At 38.6% G+C, this 17,393-nt stretch overlaps 1 protein-coding gene across 1 annotated transcript in view; it reads right to left on the reverse strand.

The window, feature by feature from the left end:
• Positions 1-51: 51 nt before the first annotated feature.
• Positions 52-17,393, reverse strand: part of eys (eyes shut homolog) — a 212,093-nt gene continuing 194,751 nt past the window's right edge. The window contains 8 exon segments of the mRNA XM_057341382.1: positions 52-1,800; positions 2,896-3,057; positions 3,158-3,330; positions 3,420-3,594; positions 4,874-5,018; positions 5,164-5,330; positions 6,779-6,961; positions 10,888-11,060. Of these exon segments, the coding sequence (XP_057197365.1) occupies positions 614-1,800; positions 2,896-3,057; positions 3,158-3,330; positions 3,420-3,594; positions 4,874-5,018; positions 5,164-5,330; positions 6,779-6,961; positions 10,888-11,060 (2,365 nt within the window). The 3' untranslated portion in view covers positions 52-613.

The following is a 17,393-nucleotide window of genomic DNA, read 5'->3' on the forward strand; positions in this document are numbered from 1 at the left end:
TGAAGAATGCACAGAGGAAAGTACTTGTTTGTGTTTAAAACAACAAATAAAATAGCAATTAAAACTACTGGAGGGCGGAAAAAGAAAGCATTTCTTTTAAGGAATACACGCAACAGAGTTGAAAAACCGTAAACGCACAGCAGCAAATTCTCATACGCAGGCCTTTTGTGTAAAATTGCCTTCTGGCAGAATACAGAACACATTTGCAAAAGTGTTTGTTAACAATGTGATGAAAAGGAGCATGTTTTGACATCTCCACATTGACAATGAAAAATGTGTTCAGTAAAGGCTTTAAAAAGCAGGACATTTATGCAAATGATAAAATGCTCATGGGCCAAGATTATGAAAATGCTGGACATGGTTAAAATGTAAAAGGGCAGCGTTATTATCTTTTAAATGTGTAATTTAAACTTGTAGTGTTCTTCATCCCTTTCTCACGATCATCAATCATGCAGACTGACAAAAATGCAAGATAGTTTTTCTAACTTCATATTTTTGTGTGGCCACATTGTTTTATTAAATTGTACATTTTTATTAATTGGTCAGTGATTGTCACATTTTATTCCGTAAAACACTTTAACAAAAGTACCAACATTAATAAGCTACATTTTTTCTACTCTTCTCCTGGATGGACATTAAAACCTTCACTGTTTTGTAGAAACTGCTGCTGTCTAGTGTCCTGATACAAGAACACATCTTTAATGCTTCCAACAAACCCTCCCATAAAAAGACCAGATGTAACCGATGACACATCTCTGTTTAATTCAAAACCTCCCAAATAAACCGTGCCTCCATAATTCAGTGCTACATACTGTTCAAAGGGATCAATGTCTTCAAAAATGACTCTCTCCTCATTGACATGAACCTGGATGACAGTTCGGTTGTGAATAATGGACAGGTAATACCACCGGTTACAGCAGAACGTGTAGACGAGCGGAAGGCTGTTCTTCTCACCAAGGTTGACTGAAATCTTGAGGTAACCATCCTGGAGCCCAACAGCTAGATGATCATTATCTTCACTTTCTGCTTTCCCCATCCAGAGAATCAATCCACCCCCTGCCGATGATGAAAAATTCAACGACATCTCTGTGTATGTCAGTTTCCTCAAGTTGTGCTTTGGGTCCTTGTATTTTAAATAAGAATTTCCAACACATTTGACAGTCTTCAATAATACTTCCTGCTCACAATAAGTTCCATTCCATCCCAAAAAACACATGCAGGAATACGAAGCGGACGTTACATTATGAACGCAAAGAGAACCGTGTTGGCATGAGTTGTTGATGCAATAAATGGAGTGTTGGCACCTGGGGCCGGTCCACAATGCCGGGCAAATACAAGTGAATGATGAAATGCCCACTGGACGACAGTAGCCGCCATTCAAACACACTTTATACCCGCATGCTGTTCCATCCCAGTCGCCAACATTGGCTCCATCAAGTGCCCCCGTCTCTGTCAGGTCAAGGTCACGCCCATTGACTATGACCTCTCGAATGCCGCCCGTAAACCCCACAGGGTCCTTCTCCGTTGCACTCAGGGACACTGCATTGAGGGAAGACACACCTCCAATGAATATATTTGTGGCAACATCCAGAGTCGTCGTGCCCTCTGAGGGGTTTCTTGTTATTGTCTCGTTGTCAAGAATGAGAAAGCCGCGGATTCCGTCTCGGCCGGCCTTCAATGTGTGCCACCTCATGCCGGTCACGTCCACACTTTTCTGAGACTGTAATACAATCGTTTCGTTTCCCAGATTATAGCGGAACTGCACAAATCCAGATGATAGGGACACGCTAAGGAAATCCCCTTTGGAAAAGACAGAAAAGAAATGTTAATGCTCAATCTATACAAAGAGAATATGAATACCAGACACATACAGCTGCGAAAAAAAGAGACCATTTCAGTTTTTCTGAGTTTGTAAAATGTACTATTTATAGGTATGTGTTCAAGTAAAATGATCATTTTTGTTTAATTCTGTGAACTACGAACAATATTTCTCCGAAATATTGTTTCTATTTGCATTTATTTGCAGGAAATGAAAACTGGAGAAACAGGTCAAAATAACAGAAAAGATGCTCTGAATTTTTTCAGACCTCAAATACGGCAAAGAAAACAAGTTCATATTCACTTTTAAGCAATGCAACAGTAATATTTCTACATGTATTTAGAAAAAGTTCAAGGTATTTTTTTATGTGATAACTTTGATTTTTATCACAGTTTTTGTGTCCTGTCATGCTGTCAGTCTTTCACATTGCTGTTGGAGGACTTTGTCACTCCTGAGGTTTGATTTTGTTGAAATTCAACAAAAACTGGACTAGAATGGCCACAATACATCTAGAAATGATTATTAAATAAACATTTGGAATGGTCTCTTAATTTTTTCCACGGCTGTATATACATACACTACTGTTCAAAAATGTACGGTCATTATTAATATTAAGTATTATGTATCATTTTTTTTCTATTATAGAATAATAGTAAATCCATCAAAACTATGGATGATGTAATTTATTGATCATTAATTCAATCACTGTATTGAATTTGTATTAAGGATGCACTTAAAGGCATAGTTCACACAAATGAAAATTATTTAATCATTTATTCATCATCATCTCATTCCAAACATGTATGACTGTCTTTCTTCTGCAGAACATAAAAGAAACAATTTTGAAGAACTATGGTAACCAAATACTGGATCCCATTGACTTCCATTATATGGACACAAAACCACTGACGCATTTCTCAAAATATCTTTTGTGTTCCACAAAATGGAATCATATACAGGTTTTAAACAACATGAGGGTGAATAAATATTGACATAATTTTAATCTTGTGTCAAATATCCCTTTATAAATGATTTTTGTATAGTCTATTAAGTTTTAGATACAGATCATGCCTTACCAGATCGGCTGCTCAGATAGCGTGCTGTATAGAACAGAATGCCCTCTGGTGAAAGAGTTTGGAACTGCAGCTGTAGATGAGTTTTGTGCCTTATGTTGACAACAGCAAATGACATCCAGGACGACTCATTCCCACTGAAGAAGGGATCACTAATAGACACAGCTGGAAAATAATTAAAGTCCAATTAAAAACACACCAGTCGGATTTACCAAAAGCTACTCTGATGATAACCCAACAAGAAGGGGTCAGATCATGGTCTAACCTTGCTGGCAGAAGTGTCCTGCAGAGCCAAGGGGACAGTGGCACGTATACCCATTAGGAAGCGGCACACAGGTGGAGCCGCGGGCACAGGAGGGAGGTGGGATGTGTTCCACATCACAGAACGACACTTTCTCAGAGCAAAGAGCACCTTTCCATCCAAACGCACACTGACAGCTGGAGTGAACAAGCAAATAAGACAGAAATCATTTTAAATGTGTTTCACTCACAAATGTCAGGCAAAAACAGTAAAAAAGGAATCTTACTGAACAGAAGATCCAGAATCCACACAGTCTCCTCCATTCTGACATTTGACCAGACTGCATGGAGTAACACCACACTGACCAACATTACGTCCTGACACTGGCCTGCCCTCTACCCCACCCGGGGCATGAAACTTCCCATCTCGTCTTGTCCGAAAGAGCAAATCGAAAATGCAGCCTTTCAAATCAACAGAGAGAGACAGGAAGAGACACGTCACACACATTTTCTCAACATATCTCATTTTGTGTTCAACAGAACGAAAAAAAATGATACAATACTTTTTCTACTATGGTAGTCAATGGTGGCCCAGAAATCTCAGTTGCTAACATTATTCCAAATATCTTTCATTGTGTTCAACAGAACAAGGAAACGTATCAGATTTGGAATTGGAACAACTTGAGGGTGAGCAATGAATTTTCATTTGTTGGGTGGAATCCCTTTAAAATTCTTGTAATTGTGGTGGACTTACTGTAAAAATGGCAGCCCTATATTTGTAATCAATTGCAAAGTCAACTTACTTTTTGAATTTTTTAAATATTGTAACATTTCAACACATACAATTTTAAATTGCTTACATTTTTCCAGAAGTTACAACAACCCAACAGTGGTCAGCATTTAAAATAGTTCAATTCAGCTGATGTACATTTATTTATATAGTGCTTTTCACAATTTTGAGTAGTTGCAAAGTGCGTACAGATAGTAGAAACAGAATTAGAAAGACGTATTTATGAAAAAAATATGCAAAACAGAATACATGGTACTATTGCAATTTTTTTCAATATGATGTACGCAACTTTTGTAAGTTTGTAAGTGGAAATTGTATAAGTGGACTGTAGTGCTGTTCAATTCGTATTGCTGCGTGTCAAAGCTTTCCTTGCATGTATAATAGTTGTACTAACTGTAAAAACAACCATATAATTTATCACTTTCTACGTAGACAGATGACTGACCTGATGACAAATACATCAAATTAACAGTAAGTTGAAATGCCATGCAAAGCAAATTTAATGTTACTTTTTGTTCACCTTTAAGAAGTATTCATGCAAAACTTTAGATGTGCTAAAACAAAAAAATAGCTTAAACTGGCATTGTGATTTATAGTCACTGGCCCTGCAGAACATAAACCAGACTGATCCATTGCACTCCTCTCTTTCCTTCTTGATTCACAGCTGAAAAACTGTGCGCTCATAAGACATTTTAAATTCTGATATTAACCTGAAAACACCCTTTAAAAAAAACAGCTGTTTTATTAAAGCTGTATGATGGATGGTTGCACGCATATCAAGGTTAGCATGTTCTCACCAGAACACAAGCAGAATAGCAAATCACACATCCTGTTCTCTTCACACTTCGCTAGACAGAAGATGCAAGTAGCAAAGAGTGATTTCATCACGAGCTGACAATATGAATCAAGACATCAAAAAAGACAATAATAAAAACACGACTCGCGCTTCACCTTGAAAGCTCTTCTGGAATCGACTGCCTGCAGGCAACAGCCCAGGTGTGTATTCTTTATATCCACCCACATAGAGCTCGCTGAAGGTGTTCAGACCTGTCAGGGGTCCGGGAGATGCACCTGTCCTCTTCTTCTGCCCACCCACCTGCTCAGAAGTGAACGGCCTAATGTGACATCAACTAAGAACATCATGATGCTTTGAACTTCTGTCCCATCAATTTCATCATTTCATTTCAACATGATAAACATCAAATAGGCTACTAAAACAACAGTGCCAGCAAATAACGCACCTTCAGCCATCCGTTTTTGAGATCTCTTCCGAAGTGCACAGTATGAATGACGCTCCTCAGATTTAGGCGTTCGCTGATAACGGACGCCACACCCGAACCGAGATTATATTTATGAATAATCCTGCCGTTCCTCACCCCCAGCGTGAAAAAGTCATCTCCGCTCACGCCTTCGTCAAAACAACAACACAGAATCCAATTAGCGCACTCCTGAGCACCCACCTTGCTTCTGATTGGTTCATATACTGGTGAAGCCGATACCTGATTGGTCCCCATCTGTTAAACCCACCCCCTAATCCTAATCCCCAAAACAGAAATCCTAATCCGACACAACAACATCTATAAAGAACACCATTTTTTCGGAACTGATGGGTCTAATGCTCTATCCGTCCAACAATCAGGTGAACGGTTGCGTTCTCATCCTCTCTGATCCCTTCTTTTTGATTTCGTTCCCCAGCGCTCCACGCAGCTCCCTTGACAACTGCTTCATTATTCACAGCGCTGTCCCTTTCTCTCATTCCCTCAATGAATCACCCTAAACTGTAATCCCGAGAGACACTCTGTGAAGTGAAGAAGATTCATGCCCTCTTACGCTTTTATTCGGGCTGCCTGTCTTTTGATTAAACATGTTCGCGGCGGTAACGTGTCAGTTAGCAAGCGCCGAAACGGACCTTAAAATAAATCGCCGCCGTTGTCAGAGCCCAGGAAACTTTAGACAGATGATTTGTGATTTTGTTATGGACGAGGATTGGTTACTATTGAACAATTTCTATGGTTTGATTGTTAACAAAGAAAATCTGAAAATAGTTTTGTCTCAGTTAAACATTTGCAGGTGTAAAAGATCATATGTCTTTCTGAAACCTTGTATTTTCATAATCTTTATTATTAGTCACCCTTTATGTTTGTCATTGGGTTTTGGAAATATCAAGCCAATAAAAACGTATTAAAAAGTATTCAATCATCAAAAGTAGTGTTTTTTCCCATTTCTTAAAAAAACTGTGAAATTGACATCTGTGGTTTCAGAAGAACAGCAATGATATATTATACATGCATTTTTATTTAATACTGCTTTTCAAAAGATCTTTTTATAATCCTCACCAAGTTTATTGGTATAATCTATTAAAAGCATCAACAATATGAAAGCTCTGTCATAATAGCCTACTCATCTTCAGATCCTTTGAACCCCTATGAGTCACTTCCATCAAACACCAGAGGAGAAATGAGAAAGTGTAAATGCAAAACACATCATTTTTTGAGGGGACTGTCACTTTAAGGAACATCCGACATAGCTTTTCCTCTCATACCAGCTAATAATATTAATCATCTTTCCCCATTGAGTACCGCGACAATTTGTCTCTGCTGTTGGATTCTGGATGTTTACAGGGGCTCCTCCATTAACATCTCCTTGTTGAGCGATATCATTTCCCAGCCTCACTTTCTCCATCACGACCTCTCGCACCCCACCGCTGGTGCTGGGAAATTGTTTGCAGGCGTACTGCTATGAACCCAGACAGTCATTCTATTCCAAGTGCTATGGGATGCACTGCAGTCAAAGAGTACAAAGAGAGACGGCGTGACAACCAGAAGAGCGTAAGAAAATATTCCCATTTTGACTCACCTTGTCCTTTTTGCCCGGCAAACAGAATGAGGTTGTTTCTCAAAGCCGAGGCATTATTGGCGAAGGTGAGCTCTAGCTGGAATTCATAAAAATGGCTCATATTGGGAACAGGAGGATAAACCATGTAAGACGAGTATCCAAATTCATCAAGTCCAGTAAACCTGGGCCGAGTTATGTTGACAACTGAAAAGAAATGTGATGCATATATAAATAAATCGAAAATGGATGTGCAATACAAAACAAGTTCATGGTAAGCTAATGCTTAAAGATCAGGTCTGAAAGGTGCAGGTTCAAATCTAGGTACAGTATGGTTACTATGCTGCTTAAACAATGTATTTAAATCCAATGAAGCTGTGTTTAGTGCACTAACTAGTAGACAAAAAATAATGTACGTTTACTATAAGGTGAAATGATCAGCAACGGTCTAAAATGGAGCCACAAGATTCAGATTCAAAATCTTTATTGGCATGATAAAAAGTTTCTACATTGCCAGAAACTTTAACATTAAATATATTACACATAACATTACGTGTGGATTCATAAAATTATAAAAAATAAAGTTAACGAAAAGTACTTGAAATACTAATATGAAAGTTAATAAAATATAGAATCTTATAGTCTCATCATGTATTAGCTGGAACTCATAAAAATCGCTCTTTTTGGGAATATGAGAATAAGGCTCATAAAAAGCAGTGCAAAACATCAAATTATGTAAATTTGATAAGAGGTGAATTTATAAGCAGTTGTCTGAGATGGGGCCACAAGATGGTGATATTGCATCATACAATCCATTTTCTGAATCCTATAGCATTTTTTCATGTTGGGAAAATGCTGCTGATAACAGTTACTGTTGTAATTTTGTGCCGTCACTATTTAACTCTCCAAATGTACAATGAGATATTTTCAAAAACCTAACCTGGCGCTTTAAACAAAATTATTTCAGAAACCAAAAAACTTCCTAAACTTCAATCCTTACTCCTTTTGCCATTCAACCATCACCACATTGGTCACTCCCACCACTAAAAATGTGCTATCGAAAGACTTCTCCACCCCTCATTTTGTCTTTATGAACTGTACAGTCTGCAGAGCCTCTCAGTGGATTTCTGTGGGAACAGCACTGAAGTTCTTCTTTCTGTTTCTCCCCTTGAATTATTGATGTCTTTTGAAATTGCACGTATATTACCTTGTCACGGTTTATTTGCACAGTGCCTAATGATGGACTCGACTCGTGTGGCTGAATGTATATTTTGAACTTTCAATGTGACATAATGGCCTATGTGAAACTTTTTTTGTCCTTAATAGTTTTACAAAACTATTTTAAAAGCATCAGATATTCTGGGTAATCTTTGGGACTATTAACCATAGTCTAATTTATTTTATTTCCAAAGATACAATTTACATAATTCTCCAACCTATAGATATAGAGTCTTTTCATTGCCAAAGCACAGAAACAAAAGCGTTCAAAATTTTACATGTTTAAAAGCATAAATTATGTACAGTTTACATGTTAATATAAGTGCTAATAAAAAATCAATAAAATATACAGAATCCCATATAAACATTGATAGGTGCCATCAAACTACATTAAAAAACAATGACCGCTTTCAGACAGGTTTCCTGTTTTAAATGCTCCGTGTTTTAATAATGCCACAGAACCACAGTGTCCACATTTTTTGGCAAAATCAACCTATGATGACCGACTTATAGCTTTTATATTCCAAGTGAAAGCACCGCGTCAGGTTGTCTGTATTATATTGCTTCTGTTGCTGGAGGTGTCTAAAGAAACAAGTAAACACAACTTCCAACTCACTGGCAGTTTATACAGGTGACACATCATCCATTTATTTCCATTCTTTCTAGTCCAAAGCCCTTTGTTTATGAGGTTCTTGTGATTCAATAGTGCTCTTTCAGCTGTGATTGCTGGACCTGGAGATATTTTGCCTTTCTTGATTTCAGTCTCTTACCTCACATAAACAGGGAAAAGAAACAAATAAATAAATAAACACAAAAATATGCATGCGTGCGAGCAGCTCCTCACCAAATCTGTTTGATCCTAAACGCTTCCCACAAGCATCATAGAGGATTCTTTAATCTCCTCATGTAAAGTCACACAAATAAGTCACATGATGTTTGCGTGTTTAAAAAAAAAAAAACAGTAAGAGTAAGATATTTTAGGTATCGATTTTAGGTTAGCATGATGTAAACAGAGGGAATCTGAACTCTAAATTCCATCTGCATGAGTACCTCAGATGACGCATTTTAGCACTTCCGGTTTCATCGCCCCAAAGTCTACAGGTTTTTTATTTGTTTTTGGTAAATCGCCTGAAATAAGGTCGGTGGTTAACAAAACCTCTAAATATTTTCACATTTCATCTGACATAAAACACCCCCTCGTGATTTTCACGGTTACAAAAACGGCAGTTGCTCACATGTTGCTAAAAGTGACTTTCCTTCGGGACGTCATTTTGCATATAAATCTCACAAATAATGCAACATGGGCACAAATCTCTAAAAACGTGGATGAGGATTCATTCACGGAGTAATTACTTACCAGGGAACACGATTTTAATAAAGTTTGGAAAAGTTGTGGGAGGCTTGGTGGTGATGTTGATATTGAGCAGCTGTAGTGTAGTCTGTTTATAGCCTCATGTCAGGTTTTTACTTCTGGTGGTGATTGTATTTAGCCTTCAAAAGTAACAAATGTTGTGTTCATTTGTAAAGATGATCTTTAAAGACAAAATGTATAAACATCATCAAACTTTGTTAACACCGATCTTATTTTTTGCGATCTTCCAATAGTATATGGGAAAAATGCATAGGCTTTCGGTCGAGGGAACCCGTGTGGCACTAACTTCTGGGTCGGCCTACAAAAATACGTCATCCCTGCACCACTCCATTTATATTGTTTGTCTGTATTCTTAAAGAGATAGTTCGCGTCAAAATTAAACTTCTGTCATGACTCCTCAAGTTGTTTCAACTTCTTTGTTCTGTTGAACGCTTCTGGGACACCATTGACTACCATAGTAGGAAAAAATAAAATGGTATAGCCAAAGGTACCCCAGAATTGTTTGCTTTCCTACATTCTTAAAAATATTTCATTTTGTAAAAAAATCTAAACAAAAAAAGATACAAAAATGTTTCCTATGGTAGTCAATGAATAACCTGTCATTTTGTTTCAAACAGAGATGAGGCAAAAGTTACATACTGCAGCTTTTTTAATAATATATACGTTCTAAATGTAACGCATAATTTCAGAAAACACAAGAATCCAAATGAATCTCGACTTATTTGAAGAAGTCCAGCACATCCAAAGTTGAGCGACTTCCCAGAGGCAAGGAGGTCTTGGCTAGTAATCAATACTGACTGATGTTATCTGCTGTTATCAGGCTTTAAATGTAAATGTCGGTCCCACTCGGTGTGACAGTGGAAGATTAGAACACTCTATTTGGCATCAGGCTCTCTGCTGTCTGGTGTAGGGACGTCTGGAAGCCTCGCCTGGCATGCCGTGCCATGCGTCCTTAAACCACACCACCCAATTAGATTACAGCAAAATAGAGGCAGTTCCTTTCCCTCTAAGAGCTATCTGTGCAAGCAGATATTTCAGTTTAGCTGACTTAACGCCGCAAAAGTAAAGCTAGGAAGAGACGTGCATTACACAGGCTGTAAAAAATACTTCACAGATAGCGGTTCCTAACTGAAAGAACTTGGTGTGCTCATCTACCTGAAAGCACCTCTAAAGGTCAGTGCTTGTGGTAAAACCAAGCTAGCGATCTGCAGATCTGGCTGTTCTCCTCAAAACATTCACACGTAAGCCTTCGAGCTCGGTTTCTGTTTAGCGAGTTTGTAGAGCAGTTAGCTAATTTAATTGGAAGATATTTCCTCAGCTTGCATCAGGCATCGGTTAAACAAAACTCCTGGGAAAACATCTCAATCTATCACCTGTGGGTCTAACCTCATGGAGGTGTGTGCACAGGAGACGAGGGAAACAAACGTCAGATGTAACAATATCAAACGAAAGCCCCCTGGCCACATTGGCTTGTATGTTCTTACATCACATTTCCACGGTTACAAATCGGCATCTAGTCACGAAACTCTTACGGGAGACCTACCGTCATCGCAGAGGAGACCCTGCCTTCCGTAGGGGCACAGGCACGCCGCCTCGAGCAGCGTTTGAGGGACGCAGGTGGCGCCGCGCGCGCACGGGTTTCGCTCGCAGGCGGTGAACTGGCACAGCTTGCCGGAGGTAAGGGAGGGACACACACAGAACCAGTTCACCGTGTCGCTACACACAGGGAACCAAAATAAGAAAAAGAGAGATCGTTAAGACACCGATGAAATGTCCCCGTACTGCATCATTAACTTCAGTGGAGTTTGCATAGAAGGCAAAGATTGGGAAGGAAAATGAGGGACTGGGGCGAGAACGTCAAAACAGCAGAAGAGAATACAAACGAGAAAGCAGAGCTTCCCATCTTTAAAGGGATAATTCACCCCAAAATGAGAATTCTTTCATTATTTACCATTTCAAACATGTATGATTTTCTTTCTACTGCAGCACACAAAAGAAGATATTTTGAAGAATGTTGGTGGCCAAACGACACTGTATGATTGTATGGACACAAAACCACAAGACATTTCTCAAAATATCTCCTTTATGTTCTACAGATGAAAGAATCAGGATTTGAACGACATGAGGGTGAGACAGAATTTTTATTTTTGGGTGAACTATCCCTTTAACAACCCTTAAAACCGTTTAAAGTTTTTAATCGTATTTGTCAGCAAATTATTTATTCAACTATTAAATTAAACAGGCAAGTAACATGAAATACAGTAATATAACAGTAAAAGGTAATAAGTACAGAGTTAATAGACGTAATCTCATTATATAACACGCTACCCCAACACACACCAACACGATTTCACCGTGCATGACAAATCAAACATTACTGGCTCATTCAAATAAGAGCAGACCTCTGCTTGAAGGCCATTCGCAAATCCAGTTACATTCTGCTGATGTTGATCTAGCACCGCAACCGAATGATTAGAACCGTTCAAGCTAATGCCTGACTGTCGAGGTGCAATTTCACAAACAGGGCTTTTATAATTCCAGCCTTTATCCCCGAGCGAGGGATAGAGGGTGTGCCAGCATGATAAGCAATATTCAGACAAGAACTTCATAAGCTGCTGGAAGATGTTTTTCAAATACAGGAAGCATTGGAGGAGTTTCAAATCTATAAATTAATAATGTGTTTGGAGCCGCAGCACAGCAGTAAAAATGAAATATTTACATTGTGTCGCTGGGATTCAGAACCCGTGCGAGTGACTGAAACACACACAAATACACCTATGTGACACCAAGATATTCTCACAACATACGGAAAAGTGTAAAATGAGAAATGTCTGTGCAAGGAGTTTACAAATCAACACATTTTACATTTATGCATTTGGGCAGACGGCGCATTCAGGCTCAAATCCTGGGGAATCAAACCTGTGAGCTCCAGGAATTAATTTATAGTTTCATATAAAATCCCTGCATATCAATACACACAAAAGAAAAACACTCCGTTACCTTCCAACTCTGTAAGAAACTAATCAACTGTTTTTTTTTACAAGAGCGTTCATTCGGTTTGCGCTCGGACGATTTGTCACTGTTTTCCCGGATAGCGGGTGGTAACGCCGCAGCAGGCTGCGAGATTATTGCCCCGCATGATGTAGAACATGCAAACACATCTGTTTTTGTGACTGATTGCCCTTCTCCATGCGTGCGAGCTCAGATTGTACGGGGAACAATCAGGAGACGCTCTCAGGTGTCTGCTGCTGCATATGGCGAGCTGTACACAGCACACGGGTATATGATCACAGGAGATGTGTTTATCATAATGGAAAAAAACAAAATCAAGTCTTGCAATGACATATTGAGAGTTTTGCACCTGCAAATTTTACGTGTCTGTTAGCTTTGAGGTCGTCTATATGCTAGTAGTCTACTGCTACTCTAAAGGCCCATTCACACCAAGAATACAGGTATATGAAGAGTTTGGTTCCAAAATGAGAACTTTTTTTATATAAAAAAATAACGTGAACTTTTCCTAAAAGTTGTATTGCTTAAAAGTGAATATGAACCTGAACTTGTATTTGAGATCTGAAAAAATACAGACCTGTTATTTTGACAGGTTTCTCGAGGTTTCATTTTCTGCCAATAAATGCAAATAGAAACAATATTTTTACTTGAAATTTGGGAGGAGTATTGATAGTAGTTCACAGAATGAAACAAAAAGGATCATTTTACATAAACACATACCTATAAATAGTAAATTCAATTTTTGAAAATAATTGTGAAATGGTCTCTTGATTTTTTCCGCAGCTGCATATACAGTAAAATTATATAGAATTAATATACTTATATATTAATATAATATATACAGTATATATATAATATGAAATAATGTAATGTAACAAACACATTTGTGCCTAATAAAATGCTTTATAGAATTCTGCACTTGTTACCAACAGCAAGTAGCACATTATGTTTTTGCCAGGCTGTGAGGTTTTTTATTAATGAAAAAAGAAAATTCTGTTTTATATGCCCTGTTTATAAAAACTGCATTCATCAAATCATTTTCCATGTAAATTGCAAATAAATAAAAATTCATACCTGGCTTATAGCTTCAGAAAAATACTGTTAATATGGTTCAGCAAGGTCAGCCTCCATTCACTTACATAAAGATGCTTCTTTAAATGAACCTAGAGTATAACGTAAGACAGGAAAGAGACCAAAGCCAAGAGTGTATGTCTCTCTGGGCAGAATGAGGTGAATCAGAGGTCACCACTGCGAACTAAAGACCTTTACAAAACAGATTACAAAAACTTTTCTTTCTAATCCACGTGATGGTCTGAAGGTCTGGTGACATAAGTCTGCAGTAAATTGGGTCAAACGGGCTCCTGACGCACACCTCTCCCGGCAGATATAATGAGCTGCCATCACTGGCCGTTTCTGCTGCAAGGAAAGCGAGCTTCTGGAGGCAAACGTGTATGAATAATTTAACAAGGAAAGCGTTTGGCATGTCTATTTAAATAAGCGCACAGCCAGCCAAGGTATGCATACAAAAAGAGAACCATTTCTCTGAATGCTATTTCCCTGCCCAGGACAAGTTTCAGAAAACAAGAAGCTTGTCTGAAAGCAGCATCCATGCTGGATTCATGAGGTTTCCGGTTTGCTCCTTGTGTAACCACAACAGCATAAATATAAATAGGGTCCTTACCTCATTCTTAGGGCCATTTTGTGCTTACAAAGCTGCAACGAAAACTCAAGCTAACGTAAACATTTAATAACATTCTTTGCCTGCATCTGCTGCAATTGTATTTGCATCAGGATGTCTTGCATATCATCAATAGATTATCATGCAATGCAAGTGATGCAATACAAACATTTTAACGTTGCACACCAAAGATGCCCTTTCTACGTCAAAGATCCCAGCTGTAAACGTGACACGAGGTTACGGCTCACAGAAGCCCCCCAAAAATGAAGAGGCCGATCCTCCAAACATGCTGTATTGCCTGTTTAGTCAGCCAAGCACTCGATTATACACTTGGGCAGGCGTGACACACTCGGTAAAAGAGTTTAGTGCTCGGCTCGACAGCGAGGTGAATGATGTCGCTATACGCGAACGAAATGAACGGCTGATGTACAGCTGTTCTCTCCTGCCCTCCGCACGCTTGGGCTGTTACCCGACGGAGGTGGGCCGAATCTGTCTGCAAGTCACAGGATTACAGCCATTATAGCCATGAATCACTGACAGAACGAAACGCTAGGACGGGGGCCTTAAAGCGGCAAACCAGGTACTCCAATAACCACATCATGTCCAAATGCGCAGCTATATACCGTTTCGGAAAGTTTAAATGTGCCGGAGAGGAAACGGATGAGGGGAGGCGAGGTAAAACATCGCTTCTAGAGCTGAAAATGGAGAGACGGCTCTGAGGAGGGAATATGTTTAAGAACCATCTGTTGAGAAATAGCGGGCATGCTAACGTCAGCTGCTTGCTGGAAGAAAACATCGCATTCGCTCACCTCAGCTAACTGGTGTTAGCATCAAGACATCATCCAGGGCTTGTAGCCTAATATGAGTATGGCTAGTTTTATTATTTTGAAGAAAATGCGTCTGTTGTATAAATGGCATGTTATTTAGTTACAGGAGTAAATAAACGTCCCTTTCAGACTGGAAAATACATGAAATACATTACGTGAAATGAAAGGCATGAGATGAAAGAACAACAGTCTATAAATGCTACATAGAGAGGGTTAAATAAAGGACAGTCATAGTTACAGACCACTCAAACAAACAATTTATTCAACCTCATGGTCAAACATACATTACTTTCTTATAATCTGTTATTTCCTTAAAGGGGGCATGCAGTGGTGTTTCATGCATTCTGACTTATTTACAATGTTACGTGCTGTCTTCTCATGCTTGACAGGGTCAACTTGTCAAAAAGCGAGTTGGACGTATGAAGTAGTATTTCCGTGCTCGATACACTCCCCCAGCGTTTGTATAGTTGAAAAGTTTTTTTCGAACATGAAAATCCCGGTTCGTAACAACTTTTGTTAATCCCTGTAGGCCTGCAGCTGCAGCTCGTTACTCTAAAAGATGCCGGACATGAACCACACGCGGTGAGTCATATTTCTGTGTTTTGTTGGCAATGGGTGCGCACATGCTTTAGTTTCGCTACCCCCAAACCCCCTCCGCACGCGTCGTATGTTTTCATATTGTAACTAATCGTACAGCTGTATCTGTCTTTTATAAATGGGATCGAACTAAAGACTCTACGGATATTTGAAGGGTACGATACTATTCTGTAAGGACTCAAGATTAACATGAGATATGCAGAAACTGTCGGAGTTATGGCCACTTTAAACAACGAGAGAGATCCACTTTCACACGAGTCTGGAACAATGAAGGCGAGTAAAAAAGATTTTTGGTTGAACTATCCAATTAACACAAACGCAGAGTCTGGACTTTTTCATTCCCTCTCAATGGCTCATCACATAAAGGTCAGAGACAGGGCTAATGTACCAAGTTGAGTCTTGTGATATTTTTTCAAAAATTCTATTTTCACATATAATGAGTTCATGAGCCTTGACTGGAGCACATGAAAATGTAAAACGGTCATTGCAGAGGTGGGTTTAGAACCGAATTTAATGACTAACCACAGTGTACATGTCTGTATGTTTAAAGTGAGATATGCACTAGAACAGAGATTTCTTTAGAATTGTACATTCAACACTTAGACTGCAATAGAATCACTGTTGCTGAATTGAATTTAACAGGTTCACCAGAAGCCACAGAGCCTCTGACACCAAGATATTACACCCATTTATTTAATTTCTATTGGTAGATCAGAGCAGGTATATTTAGGGATGGCTTTTATGATTATGTAGTCAAATCTGGCAACAAGCCCTAACTTGCAGAAAATTTGTGCCCCTACCCTGACTGTCGCTTAAAATTGAGACACACTAAGAATCGTTCTGGAATTGGATTGAGCCTTGACTTTCTAGAGGCCTAAAGATTCCCACCCCTAATCAAAACATGTTTTTAACACAAAAAAGTAAACAACACAAAATGCTGCTTGTGGTTTAACAAAAAAACAAAACGCATTCACAAACTCTTATCCCTGCAATCAAGCTCCTGATTACTGCTATTTAAAACTCAAGTGAGCATCTCCACGGCATCTGCAAATCATTGCCAATATTTACAAACTCTGAGCTCTGTCAAAGCACTAAATTTTGTCGAAAATTGTATGCATGCCAAATATTGAAACGCAAGAGATGTTCGTGCAAGAAAGTGATTGATAAGTGTTCAGTGGTGAAATCTTCAGGTTAAAGTCAACCTCTCAAAGATTAAATTTGATTCATCTTTTTTTTGTGCACAAGAATAACATCACCACCTAATGCAATAAAAAGCTTAAAAATGAAATATTTAAATACTGTATAATTTATTTGAATAATAAAATCAAAAATGATTTTTTTTATTCATTTATTGTCAGTTGTCCTTCTACCCTGAAAATAAAACAAGGTAAAAATGACATATGGCAATAGAAATCTTGAATGAAATACCTTTGGAACAGCATTATCTCAAAACATTTTAAATGTGTAAAACCCATACATTTGTCCATCTATCCATCTTCTATACTGACTATGCTATAAAGGGTCACGGTGAGAGCTGAAGCCTATCCCATCATATCTAGGCCAAAGTCAAAGAAACACCCTGTTAAAGCAGTCAGTCCATCATATTGTGTACAAACATTTAGACAATCACAATTTAGAGTCTCCAGTTCAGCTGACCTGCATATCTTTGGACATTAAGGGAAAATCGGAGTATCCGGAGGAAATATTCTTTCCTGTAGTTCATCTGCAGAGCATGGCACTATTGTTGGACTTTAAAGGCAGTCCTGCATGTTCAAAAATTTGTACTGAGACGTTTCTCCAAAATTAAGCAGAAGTTTTATTATCAGATGTAAAAATGTAACAAAGCTTTGGGTTGCCAGTAAATCACCACTCTCTCCAACACAAGCCAACAACCAAAATATTCAAATACACCCATATTTATAAAGTATGTGACGTCGC

Source organism: Triplophysa rosa, linkage group LG9, assembly GCF_024868665.1.
Source record: "Triplophysa rosa linkage group LG9, Trosa_1v2, whole genome shotgun sequence".
In the NCBI taxonomy this organism is placed as follows: Eukaryota; Metazoa; Chordata; class Actinopteri; order Cypriniformes; family Nemacheilidae; genus Triplophysa; species Triplophysa rosa.